At 43.3% G+C, this 24,953-nt stretch overlaps 1 protein-coding gene across 1 annotated transcript in view; it reads left to right on the top strand.

Moving 5' to 3' along the window:
* The window catches only part of LOC126481912 (locomotion-related protein Hikaru genki-like), a 321,675-nt gene that overhangs the window by 206,698 nt on the left and 90,024 nt on the right, over nt 1-24,953 (top strand). Inside the window, exons 7-8 of the mRNA XM_050105871.1 lie at nt 4,152-4,295; nt 17,998-18,207. Of these exons, the coding sequence (XP_049961828.1) occupies nt 4,152-4,295; nt 17,998-18,207 (354 nt within the window). The remainder of the gene's footprint in view (nt 1-4,151; nt 4,296-17,997; nt 18,208-24,953) is intronic.

Raw genomic sequence — 24,953 nt, 5'->3', positions numbered from 1 at the left:
AACCGAATATCTTGTTCCGTTACGTGGGTGGTATTTTTATTTTGTGGCGGCATGGCAGCGAGGAATTTATCGTTTTCATCAAACATCTGAATGGAATCCATCCGTAGATTAGTTAACCAAGGACGAGGAGGCAGGCGGAATATTAAATTTTTTGATGTACTTAGTTTTCAAGAAAGAAGATGGTAGCTTGGGCCACACGGTTTACCGGAAACCCAAGCCACAGACTGTTACCTACACCGGGATTCGAACCACCACTAACAACAAAAGTGAGGCAAAATATAAACGTTGGCGGATAAAGCAAGGAAAATCTGCGAACCAGAGCAGCATGACGCAGAATCAATACATCTCACCAATGCATTGCTCTAAAATGGTTACTCGTTTTCTGAGGTGAAAAGAGCGTTAAGACCAACGCGTAGAAATTATAGCGATGGTGAAGCGCCGGCGAAATCGAATGTTTTCCTGCCATTCATTAAGGACGTGACTGAAGGCATAGGAAAACTCTTCAAAAAGCGGAACATCGCGGTAATCTATACAACTGCATGGAAGTTACAAGATCACCTAAAATGGCCAATGATGCTTGCCAACCGCCGAAAAAAGCTGGGATTTATAGGATTCCATGTAGTTGTGGGGAGGTGTGCGTGGGTGCTACAAAAATATCTGCGAAGAAACGACTCGAAGAGCACGAGGGTAATTGCAGAAGAGGGGAGACTGACAGATCAATTGTTGCGGAACATGCCTTAAAGCCAGGAGATCACCAGATTAATTTTTATAGGACTCAAGTGCTGGCAGCCACAAGCGGATACCATGAACGGATATGTACAGAGGCCATGGAGATTGCAAAACACCCCAGGAACTTCAGTAGGACACAGGAGGTCGTGAAATTAAATGACATTTGGATTCCGGTGCTGAAGGAGATGTGTACCAGTCTTCCACCATCGGATGATAGCAATAGTGGACGATGGCAGTCGACAAAGGCCAATAGCGCTCGCGTATTCAAAACACGTGACGTCACACCACTTCGCGCAAGCTCGTGGAAGCGGAACTTTGCTGTAATCAGTAGCGAGCCATGGTGTGACTCTGAAATTTCACAAAGCTACCACACACTTTGAATATCTCTTTCGCAGATGGGAACGAAACGTCGATTTTTAAGGTGAAATCCATTCGACCACGGCAAAATAGCCCGGGCCATTTTAATGATTGTGATTGCTGAGTGTGTTCTCCAACAGAACAACGCTCGCCTAACTACCGCTCTTGTAACTCAACGTGCTCTACAGAATGTCGACATGTAGCTTTCGCCTGCTAGATCACATGATCCGTCTCCAATGGAGCACATATTGTATATCATCGGACAACTCCAGCATCATCCATAAACAGCATTATCCTTCCCTTTATTGACCAACCAAGTACAACAGGAATGGAATTCAATCCGACAAACTGACATTCGGAACCTGTACAACAAAACAGATGCAGTTTTGCAATGTCCAACATTGTGGTGGTTACATCAGACATGAATGTGCAAGCATTTCAAATTTGCAATGGCTTACCTCGCGCTCACGTTAAACCGTGAACGTACAACTTAATCACTTAATTGTTACCTGGACAAATGTATTGGTGAAATTTCACTGCCCTGCATAGTTGTGTATGTATGGAGCCGGCCGGTGTGGCCGTGCGGTTCTAGGCGCTTCAGTCTGGAACCGCGTGACCGCTACGGTGGCAGGTTCGAATCCTGCCTCGGGCATGGATGTGTGGGATGTCCTTAGGTTAGTTAGGTTTAAGTAGTTCTAAGTTCTAGGGGACTGATGACCACAGATGTTAAGTCCCATAGTGCTCAGAGCCATTTGAACCATTTTTGAAATGTATGGAGAGAAACAGCCATTTCAAAATTTTCTTCCTATAGGAGCCAGTTTACTGTATTAGAAGGCATTCATTCAGTCAGGTGATTCAAAAAACAGCAATGTCAATTTAGAACTAAATAGCAAATTTCTGCAACTGACAATCTTCACAGTATACAGAATTTGAATATCGAAGTAATAACTGCAACAGACTGACGTACAATGAAATGACTAGTTAATACACTAGATAATTTAACTTAAGAACCCGGCCTCAAATAATAAAACATAGGTACATACCCCTCTGTCAGATCGCTGGCCCGTGCGATTTTTTAAAAATATCAGTCACCTTTGTAGCCCTTAAAATGCATTAAGCAGGGCAGAACATTTGGATAGAAGTGCTTTTCTGGAGAACCCGCAAGAAGTGTGATCACACCATACCTTAGCTCTCAAGAGCAACTGGAAATATCATTGTGGCCACTTGCTGCCGGAGTGAAGAAGTGACGAGATCAATTCACTGCGGGCTCCGCAAGACTTCGCGCCACAGGATTCCATATTACCCCTGACTTGTTCTTCAGTATGCTGACAGAGTCCTTCGAATCAAACGTGCCTCTAGCGTTTGCAAAGCGGCTCACGGTATTACTCAAGTGACAGCCACATTGAACACTCCACAGTCGAGTGCTCTAGCCTCTCTCACCACACTCCGTAACAGTCAAGGCACCTCGCGGAGAGCCGCCGTATAACACAGGCGCTGCAATCCTAGTCTCTCCAACGGCCAACCACTACCTGCACGAGAAACCCTCTGATGAGACGTTTCGAAAGAAAAATCGAGCCATCCAAGAAGGTGAAAAGTGCAGAAAAAACCATCGAAATAACGATTTGCCACAATCTGGCGGCGGACGGCTCACATGCATAGGAAAAGAAATCTATTACGGTAAAAATGTAAATGTTGTGTGACTAGGGCCTCCCGTCGGGTAGGCCGTTCGCCGGGTGCAAGTCTTTCGATTTGACGCCAATTCGGCGACTTGCGCGTCGATGGGGATGAAATGATGAGGATGATCAGGACAACACAACACCCACTCCCTGAGCGGACAATATCTCATCCCCCTGGGAAATCGAACCTGGCCCTTACGATTGACATTCTGTCGCCCTAACCGCTCAGCTACCACGGGTGGACATCTCTGACGGTACGACTACACTACTGATGACAAATTTCTGGAAATAATATCCTCCGTAAAATATCTAGGAATGACTACCCATTTGACCTTAAGTGTAATGAACACTTAAAACAAATAATACGAAAAACAGATACAAGATTCATAGGAAGAATCCTAAGGTAAAGCAGCTCGTCCACGAAAGCACTTGTTGGATCGACTCTCGAGTACTCTTCATCGGTCTGGGATTGTTACCAAACAGAAAAGATAAAGGAGATCCAATGAAGAGCGGGGCGTTTCGTCACGGGATCATTTAGTCAGTGCGAGAGCATTAATGAGATACTCAACCAACTCCAGCGTCAGATGTTACAAAAGAGGCATCGCGCATCTCGGAGATATTTACTAATGAAGTTTCGAGATGGTACTTTCAGAAAAGCGTCGTACAACGTATTACTTCTCCCCACATACCGAAAATCGTCCTTCCACGCTTAAGTTTTGATTGGAACAGGGAATTGGGGGGGGGGGGGGGTATCAGTCGTACCACATTCTGCCACACGCCCTACGGTGGCTTACGGAGTATGATATAGAAGTAAATTGGAGAAGTTGTGGTAAGTTCTTATGAGACCAAACTGCTGAGGTCATCGGTCCCTAAATTTACACGCTACTTAATCTAACTTAAACTTTAACTTAGGCTAAGGACAACACATACACCCATGCCCGAGGGAGGACTCGAAGCGTGACAAAGGTTACCTTTTGTTCTCCATCTTCATAATAATAATGTGGTTAACACACCCGTCCTGCAGGATGACCAGAGTTGCATTCAAGGGTTGCACACATAAATTCATGGTTTGACCGGCAATGTTAATCCAATCGAAGTTTGGTACTCTTTGGAACAGTGGGTAAAACATAGCAATCAACATCCCCATTATTTGGTAATAGTGCGGTACCTGTTCACTAGTTTATGGCCTCAACTCGTTGTGGGATACCTGCAATATCTTGTGGACTACATACCTTTCCAAACTGAGGACCTTATAGACCGCAGTATTAGCATGTTTTATGGGAAGCACAAATGTTTTTCCCCAGTTGCTTATACTTAGATCCATATTTGTACTTGCCCATTAATTCAGCCGTTAAGTCATTATAATTATGTGATGCGTTGCTGTTGCAGCCGTGCACTGCGGACCGCTGGAGACTGACGACACGCGGCTGACGAGCCGGAAGGAGGGCAGCCGCCTGGGCCAGCTGGCCGTCTTCCAGTGCCCCGCGGGCTTCCGCCTGCAGGGGCCCACCAACCTCACCTGTCAGGCCTCAGGTACGTCCCGTGTTAAAATCTTACACACCGCAAGGATACCTATACAGGGCAGCCATCTAGGCCAGCTGGCCGTCTTCCAGGCTCACGGGCTTCCGCCATTGACAGTAGTACAAGTGGGCAATCGTATCACATGAGTGAAGGACACCGCAGAGTATGAATCTCTAGAACACTAAAGGAGGAAGCGGGTATATGTTATATTACTACTAAACCGTCGTAAAGTTTATTACTCCACAGTTTATTCGAAGGAAATCGTAATCTATAGGTTGTGCATTAGCTTATTACAATTAGTAGATCTCCAGTTGTGTGTTACATATCAAATTAAGTACAGAATGTCCTGTTTTATACCCTACTGCAAGCGTAAATTTTGCGAGGGTTTAGTACAGTAAGATTAATCCTAAACGAAACTTTCTTAATTCCAATACCTCTAGGACGCAACGTTCAGAAGTTTTCTACAGCCCTTTTTATTAAATTGACCAAAAGTCACGGGAAGGTTTCTCCATTTTCAAGATGTACCCCTACGATACCTAATATTGAGCTGTCTGTGCAGAGGCACGATATCTGGGCTGTCTGTTACAGAGAGGTGAGAAGTGAACATGGCAGTTAAACGGTTATGAAAAGGGGATAATGATCGGTGCAATAGGTACAGTCTAACATGTGGGAAACTAGGCATGAATTCCGGTTATTGTTTAGGGTGGATCTTCAGTATCTCAGAGATAAAGCTTCCACACGCTTTAACCACTACGCAGGAAGACCACAAAAATGCTCGATGGGCGGACTTCACTTTGTGGCTGACCGGTGTGCTGTGAGTCAGAAACATCACGACTGATTGGAGACTACCACAAAGCATAGGCTTCAGCAGCCGAGGACCGACATCAAGTCCAGTGCCTTCCCATCGCTTCTGGTCACACAGTGTATATGAGTGGCCAACACAAGCGTTGAAAATACATACCACAATAAATATGGCCTCTTACTCCGCAGTTCTAAATATTTGCATTACCTATCTTGTTTTGATTGTACTACGAGTTCTGAAACACATCCATGAGGTGGATATCCTCTGGTTTCTTCCCATGATTGACGAAAATGACGATTTTAGCTTTCTATCCGAAGTGACGACTGACATAGGCGTTTTCTTCGAGTTTTCCAAACAATAGTATTGCGCATGATTGCTTGATAGACGCCAGGAAGGGGACAAGTACATCAGTCGTGGAGATATAATGCAAAATAAGGAAATCATCGACACCGACAGAATCGTGAAAAAAAAGGTAAATACTTCTTTCGTGGTCCAGAAAATTCACTATAACCGGTATCCACGAGAATTAATTTAACTGCAGAAAATATAGTAACAACATAGAGATACGTATCCTTAACGTTTGACATACTGATTCATGAGGTAGACATCACAAACACATATGTTCAGGTCTATTATGTGTACGTCTGACGGTACCTTAGCTAAGCGAATCGACTGATTGTAGCAAGAAGCAAATGGCGAAAATAACTGCAGATACTTTTAGGTTCTACACTGCAGCCCCAAGGAAACTGGCATAGGCATGCGTATTCACATACAGACATATGAAGGGCTTATTTCAATAGTGCTACAAGTCCATTACCTCCACTTTTCTGTCTATAATGTTTCTGAAATTAATTAGCCAAACAAACAGAAAGAAATGTTCATCTCTAGCAAGAAGCCATATGCTTGAATATTTCTGGTATCTTCACTGCAGATTTTTCAGTGCTCATTTAACTTTAGGACTCTGTATCTCAATATGAACAAAAATGGACTTGTACCACTATTGAAATAAGCCCTTCATATGCAAACAGGTAGAATACGACGCTGCCGTCGGCAACGCCTATATAGGACAAAAAGTGTCTGGCGCAGTTGTTACGTCGGTTGCTGCTGCTACAATAGCAGGTTATCAAGATTTAAGTGAATTTGAACATGACTTTATAGTCGGCCCACGAGCGATGGGACACAGCATCCCCGAGGTAGCGATGAAGTGGGGACTTCCCCGTACGACCATTTCACAAGTGCACCGTGGATATCAGAAATCAGGCAAAACATCAAATCTCCGACATCACTACGGCTCTATAAAGATCCTGCAAGAACGAGACCACCGACGATTGAAGAGAATCGATTAGTGTGATAGAAGTGCAACCCTTCCGCAAATTGCTGTAGATTTCAGTGCTGGGCCATCAACAAGTGTCAGCGTGCGAACCATTCAACGGAACATCATCGTTATTGGCTTTCGGAGCTGAAGGTCTACTTGAGTCTCGTTTCATATTGTATCTAGCGGATGACGTGTACGAGTATAGAGACACCTTCATGAATCCATGGAACCTGTATGTCAGCACGGGACGGTTTAAGCTGGTGGAGGTTTTATAATGGTGCGGGGCGCATGCAATTGGTGTGATGTGGGACCCCTGATACGTCTAGATACAATTCTGACAGGTAACATATCCGTAAGGATCCTGCCTGATCACCTGCATCAGTTCATGTCCATAGCGCATTCCGACGGACCTGGGCAATTCCAGCAGGACAATGCGACACCCCACACATCCAGAACTGCTACAGAGTGGCTTCAGGAACACTCGTCTGAGTTTACACATTTCCGCTGGCCACCAAACTTCCCAGACATGAACATTACTGAGCATATCTGGAATGCCTTGCATCTTGCTGTTCAGAAGAGATCTCCATTCCCTCGTAGTCTTACGATTTATGGACAGAACTGCAAGATTCATGTTGTCAGTTCCCTCCAGCACTACTTTAGACATTAGGCGAGTCCATACCACGACATGTTGCGAGGGACCTACACGATATTAGGCAGGTGTACCAGTTTCTTTGGCTCTTCAGTAGTATGAAAGATGTATTCCAGTTAATATACTGACACTGTCTAAAGTGTACAGTAACAGAAGCAAAAACGTTCCAGTGAATAAGAGTCCAACTGCGAATGTGTAATAATGAAACGCCACTTACTCCAGTACGGTGTATTGTCATGGTTAGTCGTATTTGAAATGTAACTTATTCCAAATAGTCCCCATACAATTGGGCTCCAGTCGCAGCCATAACTCAAAGTGGGAAAGTGGTGTTTCCATGATGTGGAACGCGTTCTTTCTCAGTTGATGTAAGACATCTAACGCCCCATTTTAGTCCATGATGGATATCTCAAGCACTTATCCACCAAGGTCACCTGATTCCATTTCTCTACATTTTCTGTCTGGTGTCACTCAAAAGTGGTATACGCAGCTATCTAATTGATGTGTTTGAAGAAATGGAGCAGCGAACAATACTGTCTTGTCTGGATTTACTAGATTATCCGGGTCGTTAAAAAGAATTTTTATGTGACAGCAGAGAAGAGTGCAGTGTTGCATCTAAGCGCGAGGACGATACGCCAAGTACCTCATTTAACAAGAACAGTAAATCATAGCACGTAACATATTGAAGTAATTTCGTATTTCTCATTGGGGTACGTGGGGCGGCGGATAATAGTAATAAATGTAAGAATGTTCACGGTCTTTCACGACAACCTAAAAACTGCTTTTGTTGTCAGCCTGAAAACGATGGAGAACTTACTGACTATAATTTCCAGTCTGCAAGTCCACAATCCACTTGTACGCACTGAAAGAAAATGTTTCTTTCTCTCTATTTACTCAGTGATATCAGGAACTACGATTATAAATGGAGGTTTGAGTTCTAACTAATTAACATATTCAACAAAATTTCACACACACAACATGATACTACTTCTGATGATAATAAAAATAATAATGATGACTGTATCTAAACAGCACTATGATCAATTCTGATGCCACCTCTATAGTGAGTTCCAATTAACTGGTCTTTCGCCCTGACTTCTAATCATCAAAGTTAATTGGTCGCCACAAAATTGGAAAATAATCTCACCACTTGCCAAGCGTTTTTGTTAACATTACGGGCTGCTCACAAACAGTTACATCCGTTAAATCTAAGCGGTTCAAGACCGTGGACCGTCTTCGCGACTTCCTATTTGTACCGAGATCATGCGTTTAGTCGAAGCCTGGCTGTGACGTCGTACGAGGCAGCGCGTAAGCCGGCGTTTGACTGACGCGGACCGATTGATAGCTGAATGCGAAGTGTACCTCACCGCCTCTCAGGACGGATTTATACAGGGTGAGTCAGGAGAAGAGGTACATGCTTTGAGACGCGATAGTATTAGTGATTCTGAACAACAATCTTCAAAGTGGCATATGCCTTATTGCGAATAGTTTCTGAGATAGAAAACGTTTAATATCACTTTTGTTCGTTCTTCTTTAATAACTCGAAAACCGCAAACTCCAACGGAAACGTATCTCAGTACACAATTAAACTAAATTAAATTTGCTAAAAAACAAAGGTACTAATTATTTTTTGTCTAGGACTAACAGTTTGCGGGCAGAGATCGCAAGAATATTGAAAATCTTGCACGACGCGCGTGCGCTATAGCTTAGGTACTTTTTTGAGGCCAGTTTGATGATAGAGCACAAGCGTCCTGTATTAAAATGTTCGCCTCAACTTCCTCCATATTTCTGTAATACGTTGTAACAACGACAATGAATAATACAGAAAATAAACAGAAATGTACATTAAAAGTTTTCCTTCTCGGAAACCATTCGGAATCGGGCATTGTTCAGAATCATCAATGCTATCACCCATCAAAACAATTACCTTTCCTCCTGACTCACCCTGTACGAGGGGCGTTTGAGAAGTCCGTGCAAAGTCCGAGAGGTGGCACCATCGGCGCGTATCGAGGTCATGTTTAGTTTGGAAAGAACGCACACCAAGATTCAGATATATTGGTCTATTTCTTTGTTTTGGCATTCGTGTGAATCAAGAAAGTCGAGTGACTGTCAAAAAATGGACGAAAAAAATTTGTGTGGTGATTAAACATTACTTTATGAAAGGCAAAACGCCCCGGGAGACTAAAAAGAAGCTTGATAAACATTACGATGACTCTGCACCTTCGATTAGAACAGTTTATAAGTGGTTTCGGATTGGCCATATGGGCAAAAGTGATGCTGGACTCCCTGCGGAGGCTACGACCCCAGAAATCATTGATAAAATCCAAGATATGGTAATAGATGACAGAAGACTTAAGGTGTGTGAGATTGCTAGAACTGTGGGCATCTCGAATGAATGAATACATAATATTTTGCATAAACATTTATGCATGAGAAAGCTATCCCGTAGATGGTTTCCGCGATTGCTCACGCTTGACGAAAAACGGAATCGTGTGAAGTGTTGCAAGGATGGTTTGAGCTGTTCACGATGAATCCGCAGCTTCTTTACTTGAGTATTGCTCATCATTGTGGGATCCGTACCAGGTCGGGTTGACAGAGGAGATAGAGAAGATCCAAAGAAGAGCGGCGCGTTTCGTCACAGGGTTATTTGGTAAGCGTGATAGATTTACGGAAATGTCTAGCAAACTCAAGTGGCAGACTTTGCAAGAGAGGCGCTCTGCATCACGGTGTAGCTTGCTGTCCAGGTTTCGAGAGGGTGCGATTCTGGATGAGGTATCGAATATATTGCTTCCCCCTACTTATACCTCCCGAGGAGATCACGAATGTAAAATTGGAGGGATTCGGGGCCGCACGGAGGTTTTCTGGCAGTCGTACTTCCCGCGAACTATACGCAACTGGAACAGGAAAGGGAGGTAATGCAATGGCACATAAAGTGCCCTCCGCCACACACGTTGGGTGGATTGCGGAGTATAAATGTTTGTGTAGATGTAGACTTCAAGCGTCGTTTCGTCACTGTGGATGAAACATGGATACATTACTATGTTCCTGAGACCAAACAAAAAACCAAACAATGGGTTACCAAGGGACAATCTGCACCAAAAAAGACAAGGACCAGTCCTTCGGCCGGAAAGGTTATGGCGACTGTATTTTGGGATTCGCAAGGAATAATCCTCATCGACTATCTGGAAAAGGGTAACAATATTACAGGTGAATATTATTCATCGTTATTTGACCGTTATTTAATATCAAGAAAATGCACCAACGCACACCTCAGCAGTTTTGTTCGCAAAATTGATGGAAATAGGATTCCAACTCGTTTCGCACCCCCCCCCCCCCTCCCACCACCCTATTCTACAGACTTGGCTCCCTCGGACTACTATTTGTTCCCCAATTTGAAGAAATGGCTAGCGCGGCAAAGATATTATTCGAACAAGGAGGTGATTGCCGCAACTATTAGCTATTTTGCAGACTTGGACAGTTCCTATTATTCGGAAGGAATCAACAAATTAGAACAGCGTTGGACGAAGCGTGTAAGTCTAAAGACATGTGTGTTGTGGTCTTCAGTCCTCAGACTGGTTTGATGCAGCTCTCCATGCTACTCTATCCTGTGCAAGCTTCTTCATCTCCCAGTACCTACTGCAAACTACATCCTTCTGAGTCTGCTTAGTGTATTCATCACTTGGCCTCCCTCTACTAGTTTTACCCTCCACGCTGCCCTCCAATACTAAATTTGTGATCCCTCGATGTCTCAGAACATGTCCTACCAACCGATCACTTCTTCTAGTCAAGTTGTGCCACAAGCTGCTCTTCTCCCCAAATCTATTCAATACCTCCTCTTTAGTTATGTGATCTACCCATCTAATCTTCAGCATTCTTCTGTAGCACCACATTTCGAAAGCTTCTATTCTCTTCATGTCTAAACTATTTATCGTCCACGTTTCACTTCCATACATGGCTACACTCCATACAAATACTTTCAGAAACGACTTCCTGACATATAAATCTATACTCGATATTAACAAATTTCTCTTCTTCTGAAATGATTTCCTTGCCATTGCCAGTCTACATTTTATATCCTCCCTACTTCGACCATCATCAGTTATTATTCTCCCCAAATAGCAAAACTCCTATACTACTTTAAGTGTCTCATTTCCTAATCTAATTCCCTCAGCATCACCCGACTTAATTCGACTACATTCCATTATCCTCGTTTTGCTTTTGTTGATGTTCATCTTTTACCCTCCTTTCAAGACACTGTCCATTCCGTTCGACTGCTCCTACAAGTCCTTTGCTGTCTGTGACAGAATTACAACGTCATCAGCGAACCTCAAAGTTTTTATTTTTTCTCCATGGATTTTAATACCTACTCCGAACTTTTCTTTTGTTTCCTTTATTGCTAGCTCAATATACAGATCGAATAACATCGGGGATAGGCTACAACCCTGTCTCACTCCCTTCCCAACCATTGCTTCCCTTTCATACCCATCGACTCTTATAACTGCCATCTGCACTCTGTACAAATTGTAAATAGCCTTTCGCTCCCTGTATTTTATCCCTGCCACCTTCAGAATTTGAAAGAGAGTATTCCAATCAACATTGTCAAAAGTTTTCTCTAAGTCTACAAATGCTAGAAACGTAGGTTTGCCTTTCGTTAATCTATTTTCTAAGATAAATCGTAGGGACAGTATTGCCTCACGTGTTTCCACATTTCTACGAAATCCAAACTGATCTTCCCCGAGGTCGGCTTCTATCAGTTTTTCCACTCGTCTGTAAAGAATTCCCGTTAGTATTTTGTAGCTGTGACTTATTAAATTGATAGTTCGGTAATTTTCACATCTGTCAACACCTGATTTCTTTGGGATTGGAATTATTATATTCTTCTTGAAGTCTGAGGATATTTCACCTGTCTCATACATCTTGCTCACCATACGATAGAGTTTTGTCAGGACTGGCTCTCCCAAGGCTGTCAACAGATCTAATGGAATGTTGTCTACTCCGGGGGCCTTGTTCCGACTCAGGTCTTTCAGTGCTCCGCCACACTCTTCTAGCAGTATCATATCTCCCATTTCATCTTCATCTACATCCTCTTCCATTTCCATAATATTATTCTCAAGAACATCGCCCTTGTACAGACCCTCTATATACTCCTTCCACGTTTCTGCTTTCCCTTCTTTGCTTGGAACTGGGTTTCCATCAAAGCTCTTGATATTCATGCACGTGGTTCTCTTTCTCCAAACGTCTCTTTAATTTTCCTGTAGGCAGTATCTATCTTACCCCTAGTGAGATAAGCCTCTACATCCTTACATTTGTCCTCTACATATCCCTGCTTAGCCATTTTGCAGCTCCTGTCGATCTCCTTTTTGAGACGTTTGTATTCCTTTTTGCCTGCTTCTTTTACTGCATTTCTATATTTTCTCGTTTCATCAATGAAATTCAATATTTCTTCTGTTATCCAAGGGTTTCTACTAGCCCTCGTCTTTTTACTCATTTGATCCTCTGCTGCCTTCACTATTTCATCCCTCAAAGCTACCTATTCTTCTTCTACTGTGTTTCATTCCCTCATTACTGTCAATTGTTCGCTTATGCTCTCCTTGAAACTCTGTACAACCTCTGGTTCTCTCAGTTTATCCAGGTCCCATCTCCTTAAATTCCCACCTTTTTGAAGCTTCTTCAGTTTTAATCTACAGTTCACAAGCAATAGATTGTGCTCAGAGTCCACATTTGCCCCTGGAAATGTCTTACAATTTAAAACCTGGTTCCTAAATCTCTGTCTCACCATAATACAGGGTGTTACAAAAAGTTACGGCCAAACTTTCAGGAAACGTTCCTCACACACAAATAAAGAAAAGATGTTACGTGAGCATGTGTCCGGAAACGCTTAATTTCCATGTTAGAGCTCATTTTAGTTTCTTTCACCTACGCTCAATGGAGCACGTTATCATGATTTCATACGGGTTACTTTACCTGTGCTGCTAGAACATGTGCCTTTACAAGTACGACACAACATGTGGTTCATGCACGATGGAGCTCCGGCACATTTCAGTCGAAGTGTTCGTACGCTCCTCAACAACAGATTCGGTGACCGGTGGATTGGTAGAGGTGGACCAATTCTATGGCCTCCACGCTCTCCTGACCTCAACCCTCTTGACTTTCATTTATGGGGGCATTTGAAAGCTCTTGTCTACGCAACCCCGGTACCAAATGTAGAGACTCTTCGTGCTCGTATTGAGAACGGCTGTGATACAATACGCCATTCTCCAGGGCTGCATCAGCGCATCAGGGATTCCATGCGACGGAGGGTGGATGCATGTATCCTCGCTAACAGAGGACATTTTGAACATTTCCTGTAACAAAGTTTTGAAGTCGCGCTGGTACGTTCTGTTGCTGTGTGTTTCCATTCCATGATTAATGTGATTTGAAGAGAAGTAGTAAAATGAGCTCTAACATGGAAAGTAAGCGTTTACGGGCACATATCCACATAACATATTTTCTTTCTTTGTGTGTGAGGAATGTTTCCTGAAAGTTTGGCCGTGCCTTTTTGTAACACCCTGTATAATCTATCTGATACCTTTTAGTAACTTCAGGGATCTTCCATGTACACAACCTTCTTTTAGGATTCTTAAACCAAGTGTTAGCTATGATTAAGTTATGCTCTGCGCAAAATTTTACCAGGCGGCTTCCTCTTCATTTCTTAGCCCCAATCCATATTTACCTACTATATTCCCTTCTCTCCCTTTTCCTACTCTTGAATTCCAGTCACCCATGACTTTTAAATTTTCGTCTCCCTTCACTGCCTGAATAATTTCTTTTATCTCATCATACATTTCATCAATTTCTTCGTCATCTGCAAAGCTAGTTGGCATATAAACTTGTACTACTGTAGTAGGTGTGGGCTTCGTGTCTATCTCGGCCACAATAATCCGTTCACTATGCTGTTTGTAGTAGCTTACCCGCACTCCTATTATTTTATTCATTATTTAACCTACTCCTGCACTACCCCTATTTGATTTTGTATTTACAACCCTGTATTCACCTGACCAAAAGACTTGTTCGTCCTGCCACCGAACTTTACTAATTCCCACTATATCTAACTTTAACCTATCCATTTCCCTTTTTAAGTTTTGTAACCTCCGATTAAGGGATCTGACATTCCACGCTCCTATCCGTAGAACGCCAGATCTCTTTCTCCTGATAACAACGTCCCCTTGAGTAGTCCCCGCCCGGAGATCCGAATGAGGGACTGCTTTACCTCCTGAATATTTTACTCAAGAGGACGCCATCATCATTTAATCATACAGTAAAGCTGCATGCCCTCGGGAAGAATTACGGCTGTAGTTTCCCCTTGCTTTCAGCCGTTCGCAGTACCAGAACAGGAAGGCCATTTTGGTTAGTGTTACAAGGCCAGATCAGTCAATAATCCAGACTGTTGCCCTTGCAACTACTGAAAAGCTCCGCCCCTCTTCAGGAACCACACGTTTGTCTGGCCTCTCAACAGATACCCCACCGTTGTGGTTGCACCTACGGTGCGGCTATCTGTATCGTTGAGGCACGCAAGCCTCCCCACCAACGGCAAGGTCCATGGTTCATGGGGGGATGCTATGTCGAAAAATAAAAAACGTTTACCCCAAACACGTAAGTATTTTTTATTTTTGCACGGACTTTCCAAACGCTCCTTGTATATGGGCGGAGCGGAACATCTGCCGTCATCTGCTCTAAGCCAACGTAGCTTCATCTAAACGTCCGATTTCTCGGACAGACTTTATTTTATAACCCTGTTGTGTATCAATCTACTACGTTCGTAATTTTTATACAAATAGGGTTAAGTTGACTTTAATTACAGAAAGAGTTTCAGCTCCACTGCATTTTATCTTTTCCCGCTAGAATTTTTAGAACAGAACCGACGTGACCTCTGAACTACATCTTTAAGAAACCTCGTGTTGATTCTTATTTTCATTAAGATGTTGAAGCTTGTTATAGCTTCACCATTTAATGGATGTAATCGAATGGTGTAATCAGAAGTTTCTTTCATTAATAGAAATGTTACTTAATCTACAACAAATAAGGACGTTTTTATTCGAGAGTTTGTTTTTAATTAATTACTTGAAAACTATTAGAGGTACATTAATGGGATCACATAGTTAAGGTTCTCATACCAACATGACGCTTCATACCAATTTTCGTCTTTCTGTGTCTGGTATTTAAGGCCTTCAGTTTTTCACAAACACACCGATTTTTACCAAATTATTGCTTCAATCAAGTTGCGACCTGTAACAATTGATTTTCTCATACAGTTGCACATTATGAACAATTTTTGGCATTATAGCTTTATTATTTAGCGCCACTTATTTTTTTTTCTTAAAACAATGTACTTAGGGAAACATATTCCACTGATCACTTTGAGTTTTAACAACTTCAACATTAACGTACTGAAGAATATGTTGGCAAAGTTTAGAAAAGCTGCTACTTTAGTTTTTAACTTCATTCTTAGAATATGGCGCACGGTCACACAGGCCGGCGCTTGTAGCAGAGAACTGGGATAAGTCCCCGCGCACTCATTTGCCTCTGTATCTCTCAATTCATGCAGGGCTTGTTTCGTCAACGTCAGACCATCGGTACAATTTGAGTTGTTTTCGGTAGGGGTTTAGTCAAAAAGTTTACATTCCAATTACCTTTATACTAACATGAAAAATATCTCATAGTGATCAGTCACAGCTACACCTCCATTAACAGTTACGAGTGGACAGCAAATTGTAGCGTATAACATGGTCTACATGTTGCATTGCCTAGCAAATGGCTCGATGGCGGACCCATATTTTTACTTTTGCTGTTGTATATTATCACCTGTGTCAGTTTTCGCTTTTCATTAAGATACACTATGTTATTATGCTATAACGGCAATTAGAGTGCTAGTTATCACTTATATAAAACATACTGCAGGCTTTCCCAACCCCGCGGAATTATTTGTTATGTTATGGATACTTGTTCAAATGTGTGTGAATTCCTGAGGGACCGAACTGCTAAGGTCATCGGTCCCTAGTCTTACACACTACTTAAACTAACTTAGACTAACTTACGCTACAAACAACACATACACCCATGCTCGAGGGAGGACTCGGACCTCCGACATGAGGAGCCGCATGAACCGTAGCAAGACGCCCCAGACCGCGCGACTACCCCGGGTGACGTGGACACTTGTAATACACTATTTAAGAAAATACGTGAAGCACCCAAAGGTGGTTGGGGGGGGGGGGGGGGGGGGGAGAGAAAACTAAGTGAAACTTCACGGGTTGAGAGGGTATGTGATATTGTTTCGGTGACTACAAAAATGGTTCAAATGTCTCTGAGCACTATGGGACTTAACATCTATAGTCATCAGTCCCCTAGAACTTAGAACTACTTAAACCTAACTAACCTAAGGACATCACACAACACCTAGTCATCACGAGGCAGAGAAAATCCCTGACCCCGCCGGGAATCGAACCCGGGCGCGGGGAGTGAGAACGCTACCGCACGACCACGAGCTGCGGACTCGGTGACTACAACATCGAGTCAAATTTATAAGTATCTTGACAGTTTGAACTTACTTATCAGTATGTGGTCTGGATGCTCTGTTTCGGATGAGAAGGATGTCGTAAACCAGCTGTATCCTCTCCTACGTCAAACGCCCACAACTTTTGTACCTTTGAAAAATGTTCAAATGTGTGTGAAATATTATGGGACTTAACTGGTAAGGTCATCAGTCCCTAAGCTTACACACTACTTAACCTAAATTATCCTAAGGAGAGACACACACACACCCATGCCCGAGGGAGGACTCGAACCTCCGCCGGGACCAGCCGCACAGTCCATGACTGCAGCGCCCGAGACCGCTCGGCTATTTGTACCTTTATATCGTAACTACTGGCACTGTGGCGGAGTTGACGTCCGACGCCTGGAGCAAAATGGCTGTGCCTCTCCATACCAATGGTCGCCTCCATATTCGCTGAAAATGGTCATCCGTTGTAGAGCATAACCACGATTCATCGCTAGACACTGTTCAACGCCATTCATCAGCAGGCCATGGTTCCCGGTCGCTTCACCATTCCAAAAACAGCCAGTTTTGTTCTGGTCAGCGGCAACTTACGCATGGGACAGCATTTTCATTGTCCAACTGGCGCTCGTCTCCGATCAATGTTGCAGACAACACACTACTAGTTCTCGGATGCCAGGCGCAGATGTGCAGGTTTTACAACATGCTTGGCGCGCTGTACAGGGATACTCCACTTATGTGGTGAGATGTGGTCCACCTGAACCCTGAAGGCGAGAATGTTTCTGTACAGTCCAACATCGGGCCACCGTCATGTGACGAATGTCCCACAAATTTAGATGTAGAATGATTCGTTCAGCCGGCCAAATGGTTCAAATGGCTCTGAGCACTATGGGACTTAACTTCTGTGGTCATCAGTCCCCTAGAACTTAGAACTACTTAAACCTAACTAACCTAAGGACATCACACACATCCATGCCCGAGGCAGGATTCGAGCCTGCGACCGTAGCAGTCGCGCGGTTCCGGACTGAGCGCCTTAACCGCGAGACCACCGCGGCCGGCTCGGCCGGCCAAGTAGAGACCCAAAATGCGGACCATTTCAAGCTCATCCAGGTACTGCCAACGCTCGCATGATAACCCTCACTTGAGTACGCGTCGCCTCCGTATCCTTCACAGTTATCACTGCAACTCCAATCATTTACACACTCGCCGATGATGTGTAGGTTTAAGGAGTTACATAGACAGCCGAGCATGTAATCAGGGTGGATCACTTTTTGTTAGACTGCGAGTAACAGCTATATGATACAGTCAATGGACGTAGAGAGAGAATGGCACCCCTCTATCGCTGTTAAGGACATGATGCATCGGGCGACGACTGAGTCGCAGCTGCGACTGAGACATGGCGCTGTTGGTTGGGTGGTGCAGGTCGGTGGTCGGGCCCGGTGCCGCGGTGCGCTCCCATCCTGTGCCCCAGCCTGGAGACGGACGACCCACACCTGTCGCTGGTCGAGCACAACACCAGCTACGGAGGCCGCGCCGTCTTCCGCTGCTCCTGGGGCCACCAGCTCAAGGGGCAGCCCGGCATCGAGTGCGAGGCCGACGGCCACTGGTCGGGGCCCATACCGTCCTGCGAACGTGAGTACCACACACACACGACATCCTCCACTACGGACAGCACAGGCGCCATCGTGCCGTAGTTCTAAGCTCTTGTATCTGCTAGTTTCTGTTGGTATCTTCTTTTCATGAATCGATGTTCACTTTGCAACCGTCGGCATGCGGTTTTGCAACTTCCTAGAAACAGCCATGAAGATGAAATTCTTGAAATTTTCTCGGCGTGAAGAGTACTGCATAAAGTTTCCAGATTTGCAGTAATATTACATCGACCTCCTGCCACGATATTTCGGCTGACATCCATTCAGCCATCTTCAGGTGAGCGTTTTGCACTGGTGAACGCTGGTTCACATCGCTAACTTTATATCAAAAATTGGTGCAGAGCCTTATGTGAAAAGGCACCCGCTACATGAGCAACCTCCGTCGAGTTTCGCGCCCTCGTGGAATATTGCTTCATTTATGTTGCTTAGACTCAAGCGTAACTGTGATATTATACTTGCGCTCTCTCTCGGAATGCGCACTCGCATGGGTGAAATTCAGATGACGAAATTAACTGTCGCTAGGTGTGCCATTAGTCATAAAATGTTTTCTTTCTGAAGAAATTAAAGAAATACTGGGCCTCACGCCTTATCCGGTTGCAAGCCGCCATCGCGATTGATAAGATCTTGCGCCAAACGTATTTCCACCGATTCCTTGATATTTGAATCCCAGAGGGCTCTCGTTGATGCCAAGATCTCCAAGGCTGAACAGTCTATGGAATATTCTGTAAAAATGGTATCACCATTATGCATGCGGCTGCGTGCTTACATGGACCAATATTCGAAGAGGTCGCTCATATAGCGGCTGCCTTTAGTCATGCTTCGTTTCGCCAATTTTTGGCATCAAATTAGCGATGTAAACTTGCAATCTCCAGTGGAAAACATTCTCATGAAGAGAATAGAATAGCCGCAAAGATGTCAGAGCTGCGGAGCGGAGTCGTGATTGAATAGCTTTGTCCATAAATTTTGAGAAGACACACTACAGGCAGTTTAGAACTTTGAGAGGTTTCTTCCGAGTTTATGTCTAAAATATGATGAGAAGCAGATAGAACAGGATGAGTGTTAAATTCCTGGAACTGCAACATGGTAATGAATCCAGTTAGGAGGAACGTACCATAGAACTGCTGAAGTGCACTAGCAAATCTTCATTTGCAGCGCGCGATTATTTAATAATAAAAAGAGTTTAGCATATTTCGCTTTCTTTCATTCCATAATCTCACACGGGATAATTTTTTCGTATAACTAATCAAGCCATGCTTAATGTTCCCAACAGCATGGAATACAAATTATGCAGTCTTAACTCAAAGACGTTCGGCTGAGACCTGTTCGAGGAACTGGGAAGACTCGCAATTCCGTGTACTTCTAAACTGAATTTCCGATAAATAATATAACCAGACGGCAGTTATAAGAGGCGAGGGACATGAAAGAGAAGCAGTGGTTGGGAAGGGAGTAAGACAGGGTTGTAGCCTCTCCCCGATGTTGTTCAATCTGTATATTGAGCAAGCAGTAAAGGAAACAAAAGAAAAATTCGGAGTAGGTATTAAAATTCATGGAGAAGAAATAAAAACTTTGAGGTTCGCCGATGACATTGTAATTCTGTCACAGACAGCAAAGGACTTGGAAGAGCAGTTGAATGGAATGGACAGTGTCTTGAAGGGAGGATATAAGATGAACATCAACAAAAGCAAAACAAGGATAATGGAATGTAGTCTAATTAAGTCGGGTGATGCTGAGGGAATTAAATTAGGAAATGAGACACTTAAAGTAGTAAAGGAGTTTTGCTATTTGGGGAGCAAAATAACTGATGATGTTCGAAGTAGAGAGGATATAAAATGCAGACTGGCAATGGCAAGGCAAGCGTTTCTGAAGAAGAGAAATTTGTTAACATCGAGTATAGATTTAAGTGTCAGGAAGTCGTTTCTGAAAGTATTTGTATGGAGTGTAGCCATGTATGGAAGTGAAACATGGACCATAAATAGTTTGGACAAGAAGAGAATAGTAGCTTTCGAAATGTGGTGCTACAGAAGAATGCTGAAGATTAGATGGGTAGATCACATAACTAATGAGGAAGTATTGAATAGGATTGGGGAGAAGAGAAGTTTGTGGCACAACTTGACCAGAAGAAGGGATCGGTTGGTAGGACATGTTCTGAGGCATCAAGGGATCACCAATTTAGTATTGGAGGCAGCGTGGAGGGTAAAAATCGTAGAGGGAGACCAAGAGATGAATACACTAAGCAGATTCAGAAGGATGTAGGTTGCAGTAGGTACTGGGAGATGAAAAAGCTTGCACAAGATAGAGTAGCATGGAGAGCTGCATCAAAACAGTCTCAGGACTGAAGACCGCAACAACAACAACAACAACAACAACAACAACAATATACCTGGTTTCAACATCAACAATTCAGTTCCTAGAATCAATACGATTCCCTTTACTGCAAGAAGGTGTCCGTTATTTAGGATCACATATATTAAAGAACTTACCGCCAGCTTTAGAACTACTAAAGTTCAGATTACGTTTAGGGAATTTTTGGTGGATAATTCCTACTCCATTGAAGAATTTCTGAGCAAAACGGATTGACACATGTGGTAGTAATAATGTCAAATAACGTATTCCCTAAAAGCCTGGACATCTCCAGTAAAGTAATGTGATAAATGTATACAACCTGCTGCTAATGTTTCAGTCCTTTGACTTGTTTCACTTCAATTACGACCATATGGCTTAGGATCTGGGTGAAGTGAAAATTAATGATTACCTTTCTTGTAAATATTTTGTATGTCTTTTTGTTTTGTAACATGTTCTAAATCCTTGGAGATGTCCTTACTACGGACAATGAAACGAAAAGCGTGTTAAATCTAATCTGATATTGGATATGTAAACTCTCCCCGAAAGGCAAGGTTCTGCGTTGGTATCCTTGACCAACGTACAGTTTTATTCTGCGACGAATTTTACTTTATTCATGAGTACGAGTGTCATAACTGTATATAAGTACCAGGTGACCAAAAAGTCAGTATAAATTTGGAAACTTAATATACCACGGAATAATGTAGATAGAATGGTAAAAATTGACACACATGCTTGTAATGACATGGGATTTTATTAAACCCCCCCCCCCCGCCCCCCCCCCCCCCAAAAAAAGTATTGCTAGACGCCTGAAAGATCTCTTGCACCCGTCGTTTGGTGATGATCGTGTGCTCCGCCACCACTTTCGTCATGCTAGGCCTCACAGGTCCCCAGACCTCAGTCGGTGCGATTATTGGCTTTGGGGTTACCTGAAGTCATAAGTGTATCCTGATCAACCGACATCTCTAGGGATGCCGAAAGACAACATCTGATGCCAATGCCTCACCATAACTCCGGACATGTTTTACAGTGCTGTTGACAACATTATTCCTCGACTACAGCTATTGTTGAGGAATGATGGTGGACATATTGAGCATTCCCTGTAAAGAATATCATCTTTGCTTTGTCTTACTTTGTTATGCTAATTATTGCTATTCTGATCAGATGAAGCGCCATCTGTAGGACATTTTTTGAACGTTTGTATTTTTTTGGTTCTAATAAAACCCCATGTCATTCCAAGCATGTGTGTCAATTTGTACCTCTCTATCTACAGTATTCCGTGATTTATTCAGTTTTCAAATTTATACTGACTTTTTGATCACCCGCTATATCAGCAGCTCCAGTCAGAATTTTCTGTGAAAAGAAACTTTTTGACGACGGATTATGCCATTTTAAAGCGATATCTAGTACATGTGTAGCCCGTCAAGTGTCACACTTGTGTCCACTGTAATGGGTGTGTCCAAAAACGTCATCTCGCGATTATAAAAGGCAAGCGAAGGAGGAAATGCTATGCGAAAGCATTCCGGTGGTTATGGATGAACCACCATACCACGAGAGTATAGATAAGTAGCCCTCTATCGAAAAGGAAGAGATAGCTCACTCCCAGGCATATCGCTGCATAGTTACCGGTACACTTGTCTCTGCCACAACAATTTCGCGGCGATTATATCAGGCTGGTCTGTATGCCCAGAAGCATCCCACTTCAACCGGGCTATCGTCTAAAAAGGGTTCGTTGGTGTGGGGAGCATATTGGTTGGAGTCAGCAACGGTGCTCAAGAGTAATGTTGTCCGACTAATCCTGATTCACTGTGGTAGGTGACTCTCACCTTTGGATAGTGTGGAGAGAGAGGGGAACACATTACAGAGAAGAGACTGTCAATCTCACTGAGCGATGTCACTAACATATGGTTGTGCCATGGTGCTCGAACCAGAGGTAAGTTGGTTCGAATCCCGATGATTAAAAGAAAATGACTGCTATTATTCGTCCGACAAGGGGAGGAGAGTCGATGGTGTAAAGTTTCTGATCACCAGACTTTGCGCCAATACCCTGGTTTCAATACCAAACCTATCCGCAGTGCTTCATGATGCGAGGGAATGTGACGTTTTTGTCAGTGATCCGTCCGTCGAATGAGAACGTTAAGCTTGGTGACCGCCTTGGCGCTAGTTACGAAGAGGAGGCTATGTGGCGACTCAGAGATTCACCCTATCCCTTCTCCCATTATCAACATTAAACACAAATATGACGGTACACACACACACACACACACACACACACACACACACACACACACGCACGCACGCACGCACGCACTCACATGCATACAATATGTGTATTGTACATTACAGATACTGTAATGGAGCATATTGCAATTAAATAGTCGATAGGGGCACCACAGGATGCCATGAACGTCATCGCTTTGTCCTATGTGGTATGGCGTGGGCAGGCATTACAAACAATGGTCGAACATCGCTTTGGTGTGGGGTACAGCCACAGCACAGTAACACTGCAGGAAATTGTTCTGGATTGCGTCCGTCTGATTAGGGGTGAGGTGAACACCGAACTTCTGTTTACGCACGACGATTCGCACACATATACACACACACACACACACATAGAACAGCTGAACTGTTGAACACATTGGAAAGCTAAGATATTGATGTACTCACCGGATATAAACCCTCTAGAGCATCCATGGGATGCTCCTGGGAGACATATTTTTCAGTGAACACACCCTCCTGAAACCGTGCAAGAACTGAAAAACTCTTTGACAGAGGAGTGGAACAATGTCCCCCCCCCTTCCCCCCACTACAAGGACTCCACAACAGTTAGGTTGCCAGCAGGAACAGCATGTGTAAAACCCGAGCAAGACATATTCCGTACTGAGAGTCTCATATCAAGCTTTATGTTAAGATACTGACCTGTGTCAAGCATGAAAAATATTTATATCTGTTATCCTGCTTACCAACGTGGTGAAATCAGTAGCACTTTTCGTTTAACATATCACTCCAACTCTAGTACGCAAGCACTGTGTTTCATTTTGTCCATCGCTGCCTGCGATTATTTCTGTTCAGCAATGTCTCTATTCGTTAGCAGTTATCAAGCAATGTAAATGAAGTTCTGTATCAGCATCTGCTATACATCGGTGGGGAAATCATTGTTGAGCTATGAAGTAGTACGCACCCGATAGCAAAAGTTCTTAGGTGTTCGTTGCGCGACATACTTGCAGAATCATCTGGTTGGATATTTGTCTTGTTGAGGCCTTCTTTCGGGAGCAGACGGCAATCTTAAGGCACTAACGAATAAGTTACGTTATTTGGCACATGGCACAAGACGGAAGATGTGTTGAAAGTCTCTCATTTACGGGGCAACAGGAAAGGTAAAACAACTTCTGTGCTTCCGTGAGATGAAAAGTTTTGGAGTACAGTTGTAGAAAGCAAACACTGGCTATTACGTACAGAAGTGAGAGAAAGTTGTTTTGAGGCGTAATGAGCTCTTCGCATCGTTAATAAAAGTTTCAGACACGAAAGAAAGTACTGTTTCACCAACTGTGAAATCTGTGTAGTGACCCACAAATTCAGTAAGAATGAATCACAGTCAACACCGAAAATATTTTAACAACACTGATAACACCTGTGGAAGCTACGTTCCTAGTATGTGCGCGTCTGACTCCTCAGTTAAATCACTTTTCCTTTTATATCGTATTTAGCGCTGAGTAAATATAAGCCATTTTCAAACAACTGCTCGTGAAATGAATAGTGAATCACACCCTGCATAGTCGTGGGGCCATTTGTCCGCCAATACTGAAACAGGTGGATTTTACGCAGGACACTATGAACGATCTCGATCACGTTCATATTACTGGTGAGCTCTTTAGTTTTATCAGGGCTTATAGCTACCTCAAGGGACAGGCCATTTCCCTGTTGTAAATTAGTCATATCACAATCCCAGGGCAAGATGAAGTGTACTGATCGTCTATGAGCCGTAACTACCGAATATCATACTGCGTCGTCTAAGAAGTTGCTGAGTCCTCATTATCGTTACCCATTAACGTTTAATTAAAGTAGCGCTATAGACTTGAGCTGACTGTGATAATTGAAGTTATGCTTTCTAAATGAAGCCTTCCTTTCATTAAAAATGAACTTATTGCATTCAAAATCGCATTCACAAATACAAAAATGAAAGCCTCACACGTTTAAACACACACAGCTATCATACCCATCGTCTTTATCACAATAACACAGTGTCAGACAACTGGTGCGCGCAGAAGCTTAAAAGCTGAACTTTCAGAAAGTCGTAACTGCATCTTATCAGAATTATGCACCATATTTTCGTGCAGGATCGATTCTTCAGTCTGATATGTTGCATGCGTGCAACTCCTTAAAATATGA

Source organism: Schistocerca serialis, chromosome 5, assembly GCF_023864345.2.
Source record: "Schistocerca serialis cubense isolate TAMUIC-IGC-003099 chromosome 5, iqSchSeri2.2, whole genome shotgun sequence".
Classification (NCBI taxonomy): Eukaryota; Metazoa; Arthropoda; class Insecta; order Orthoptera; family Acrididae; genus Schistocerca; species Schistocerca serialis.
The sequence above is the reverse complement of the archived record's forward strand: the minus strand, read 5'-3'. Positions and strand labels throughout refer to the sequence as shown.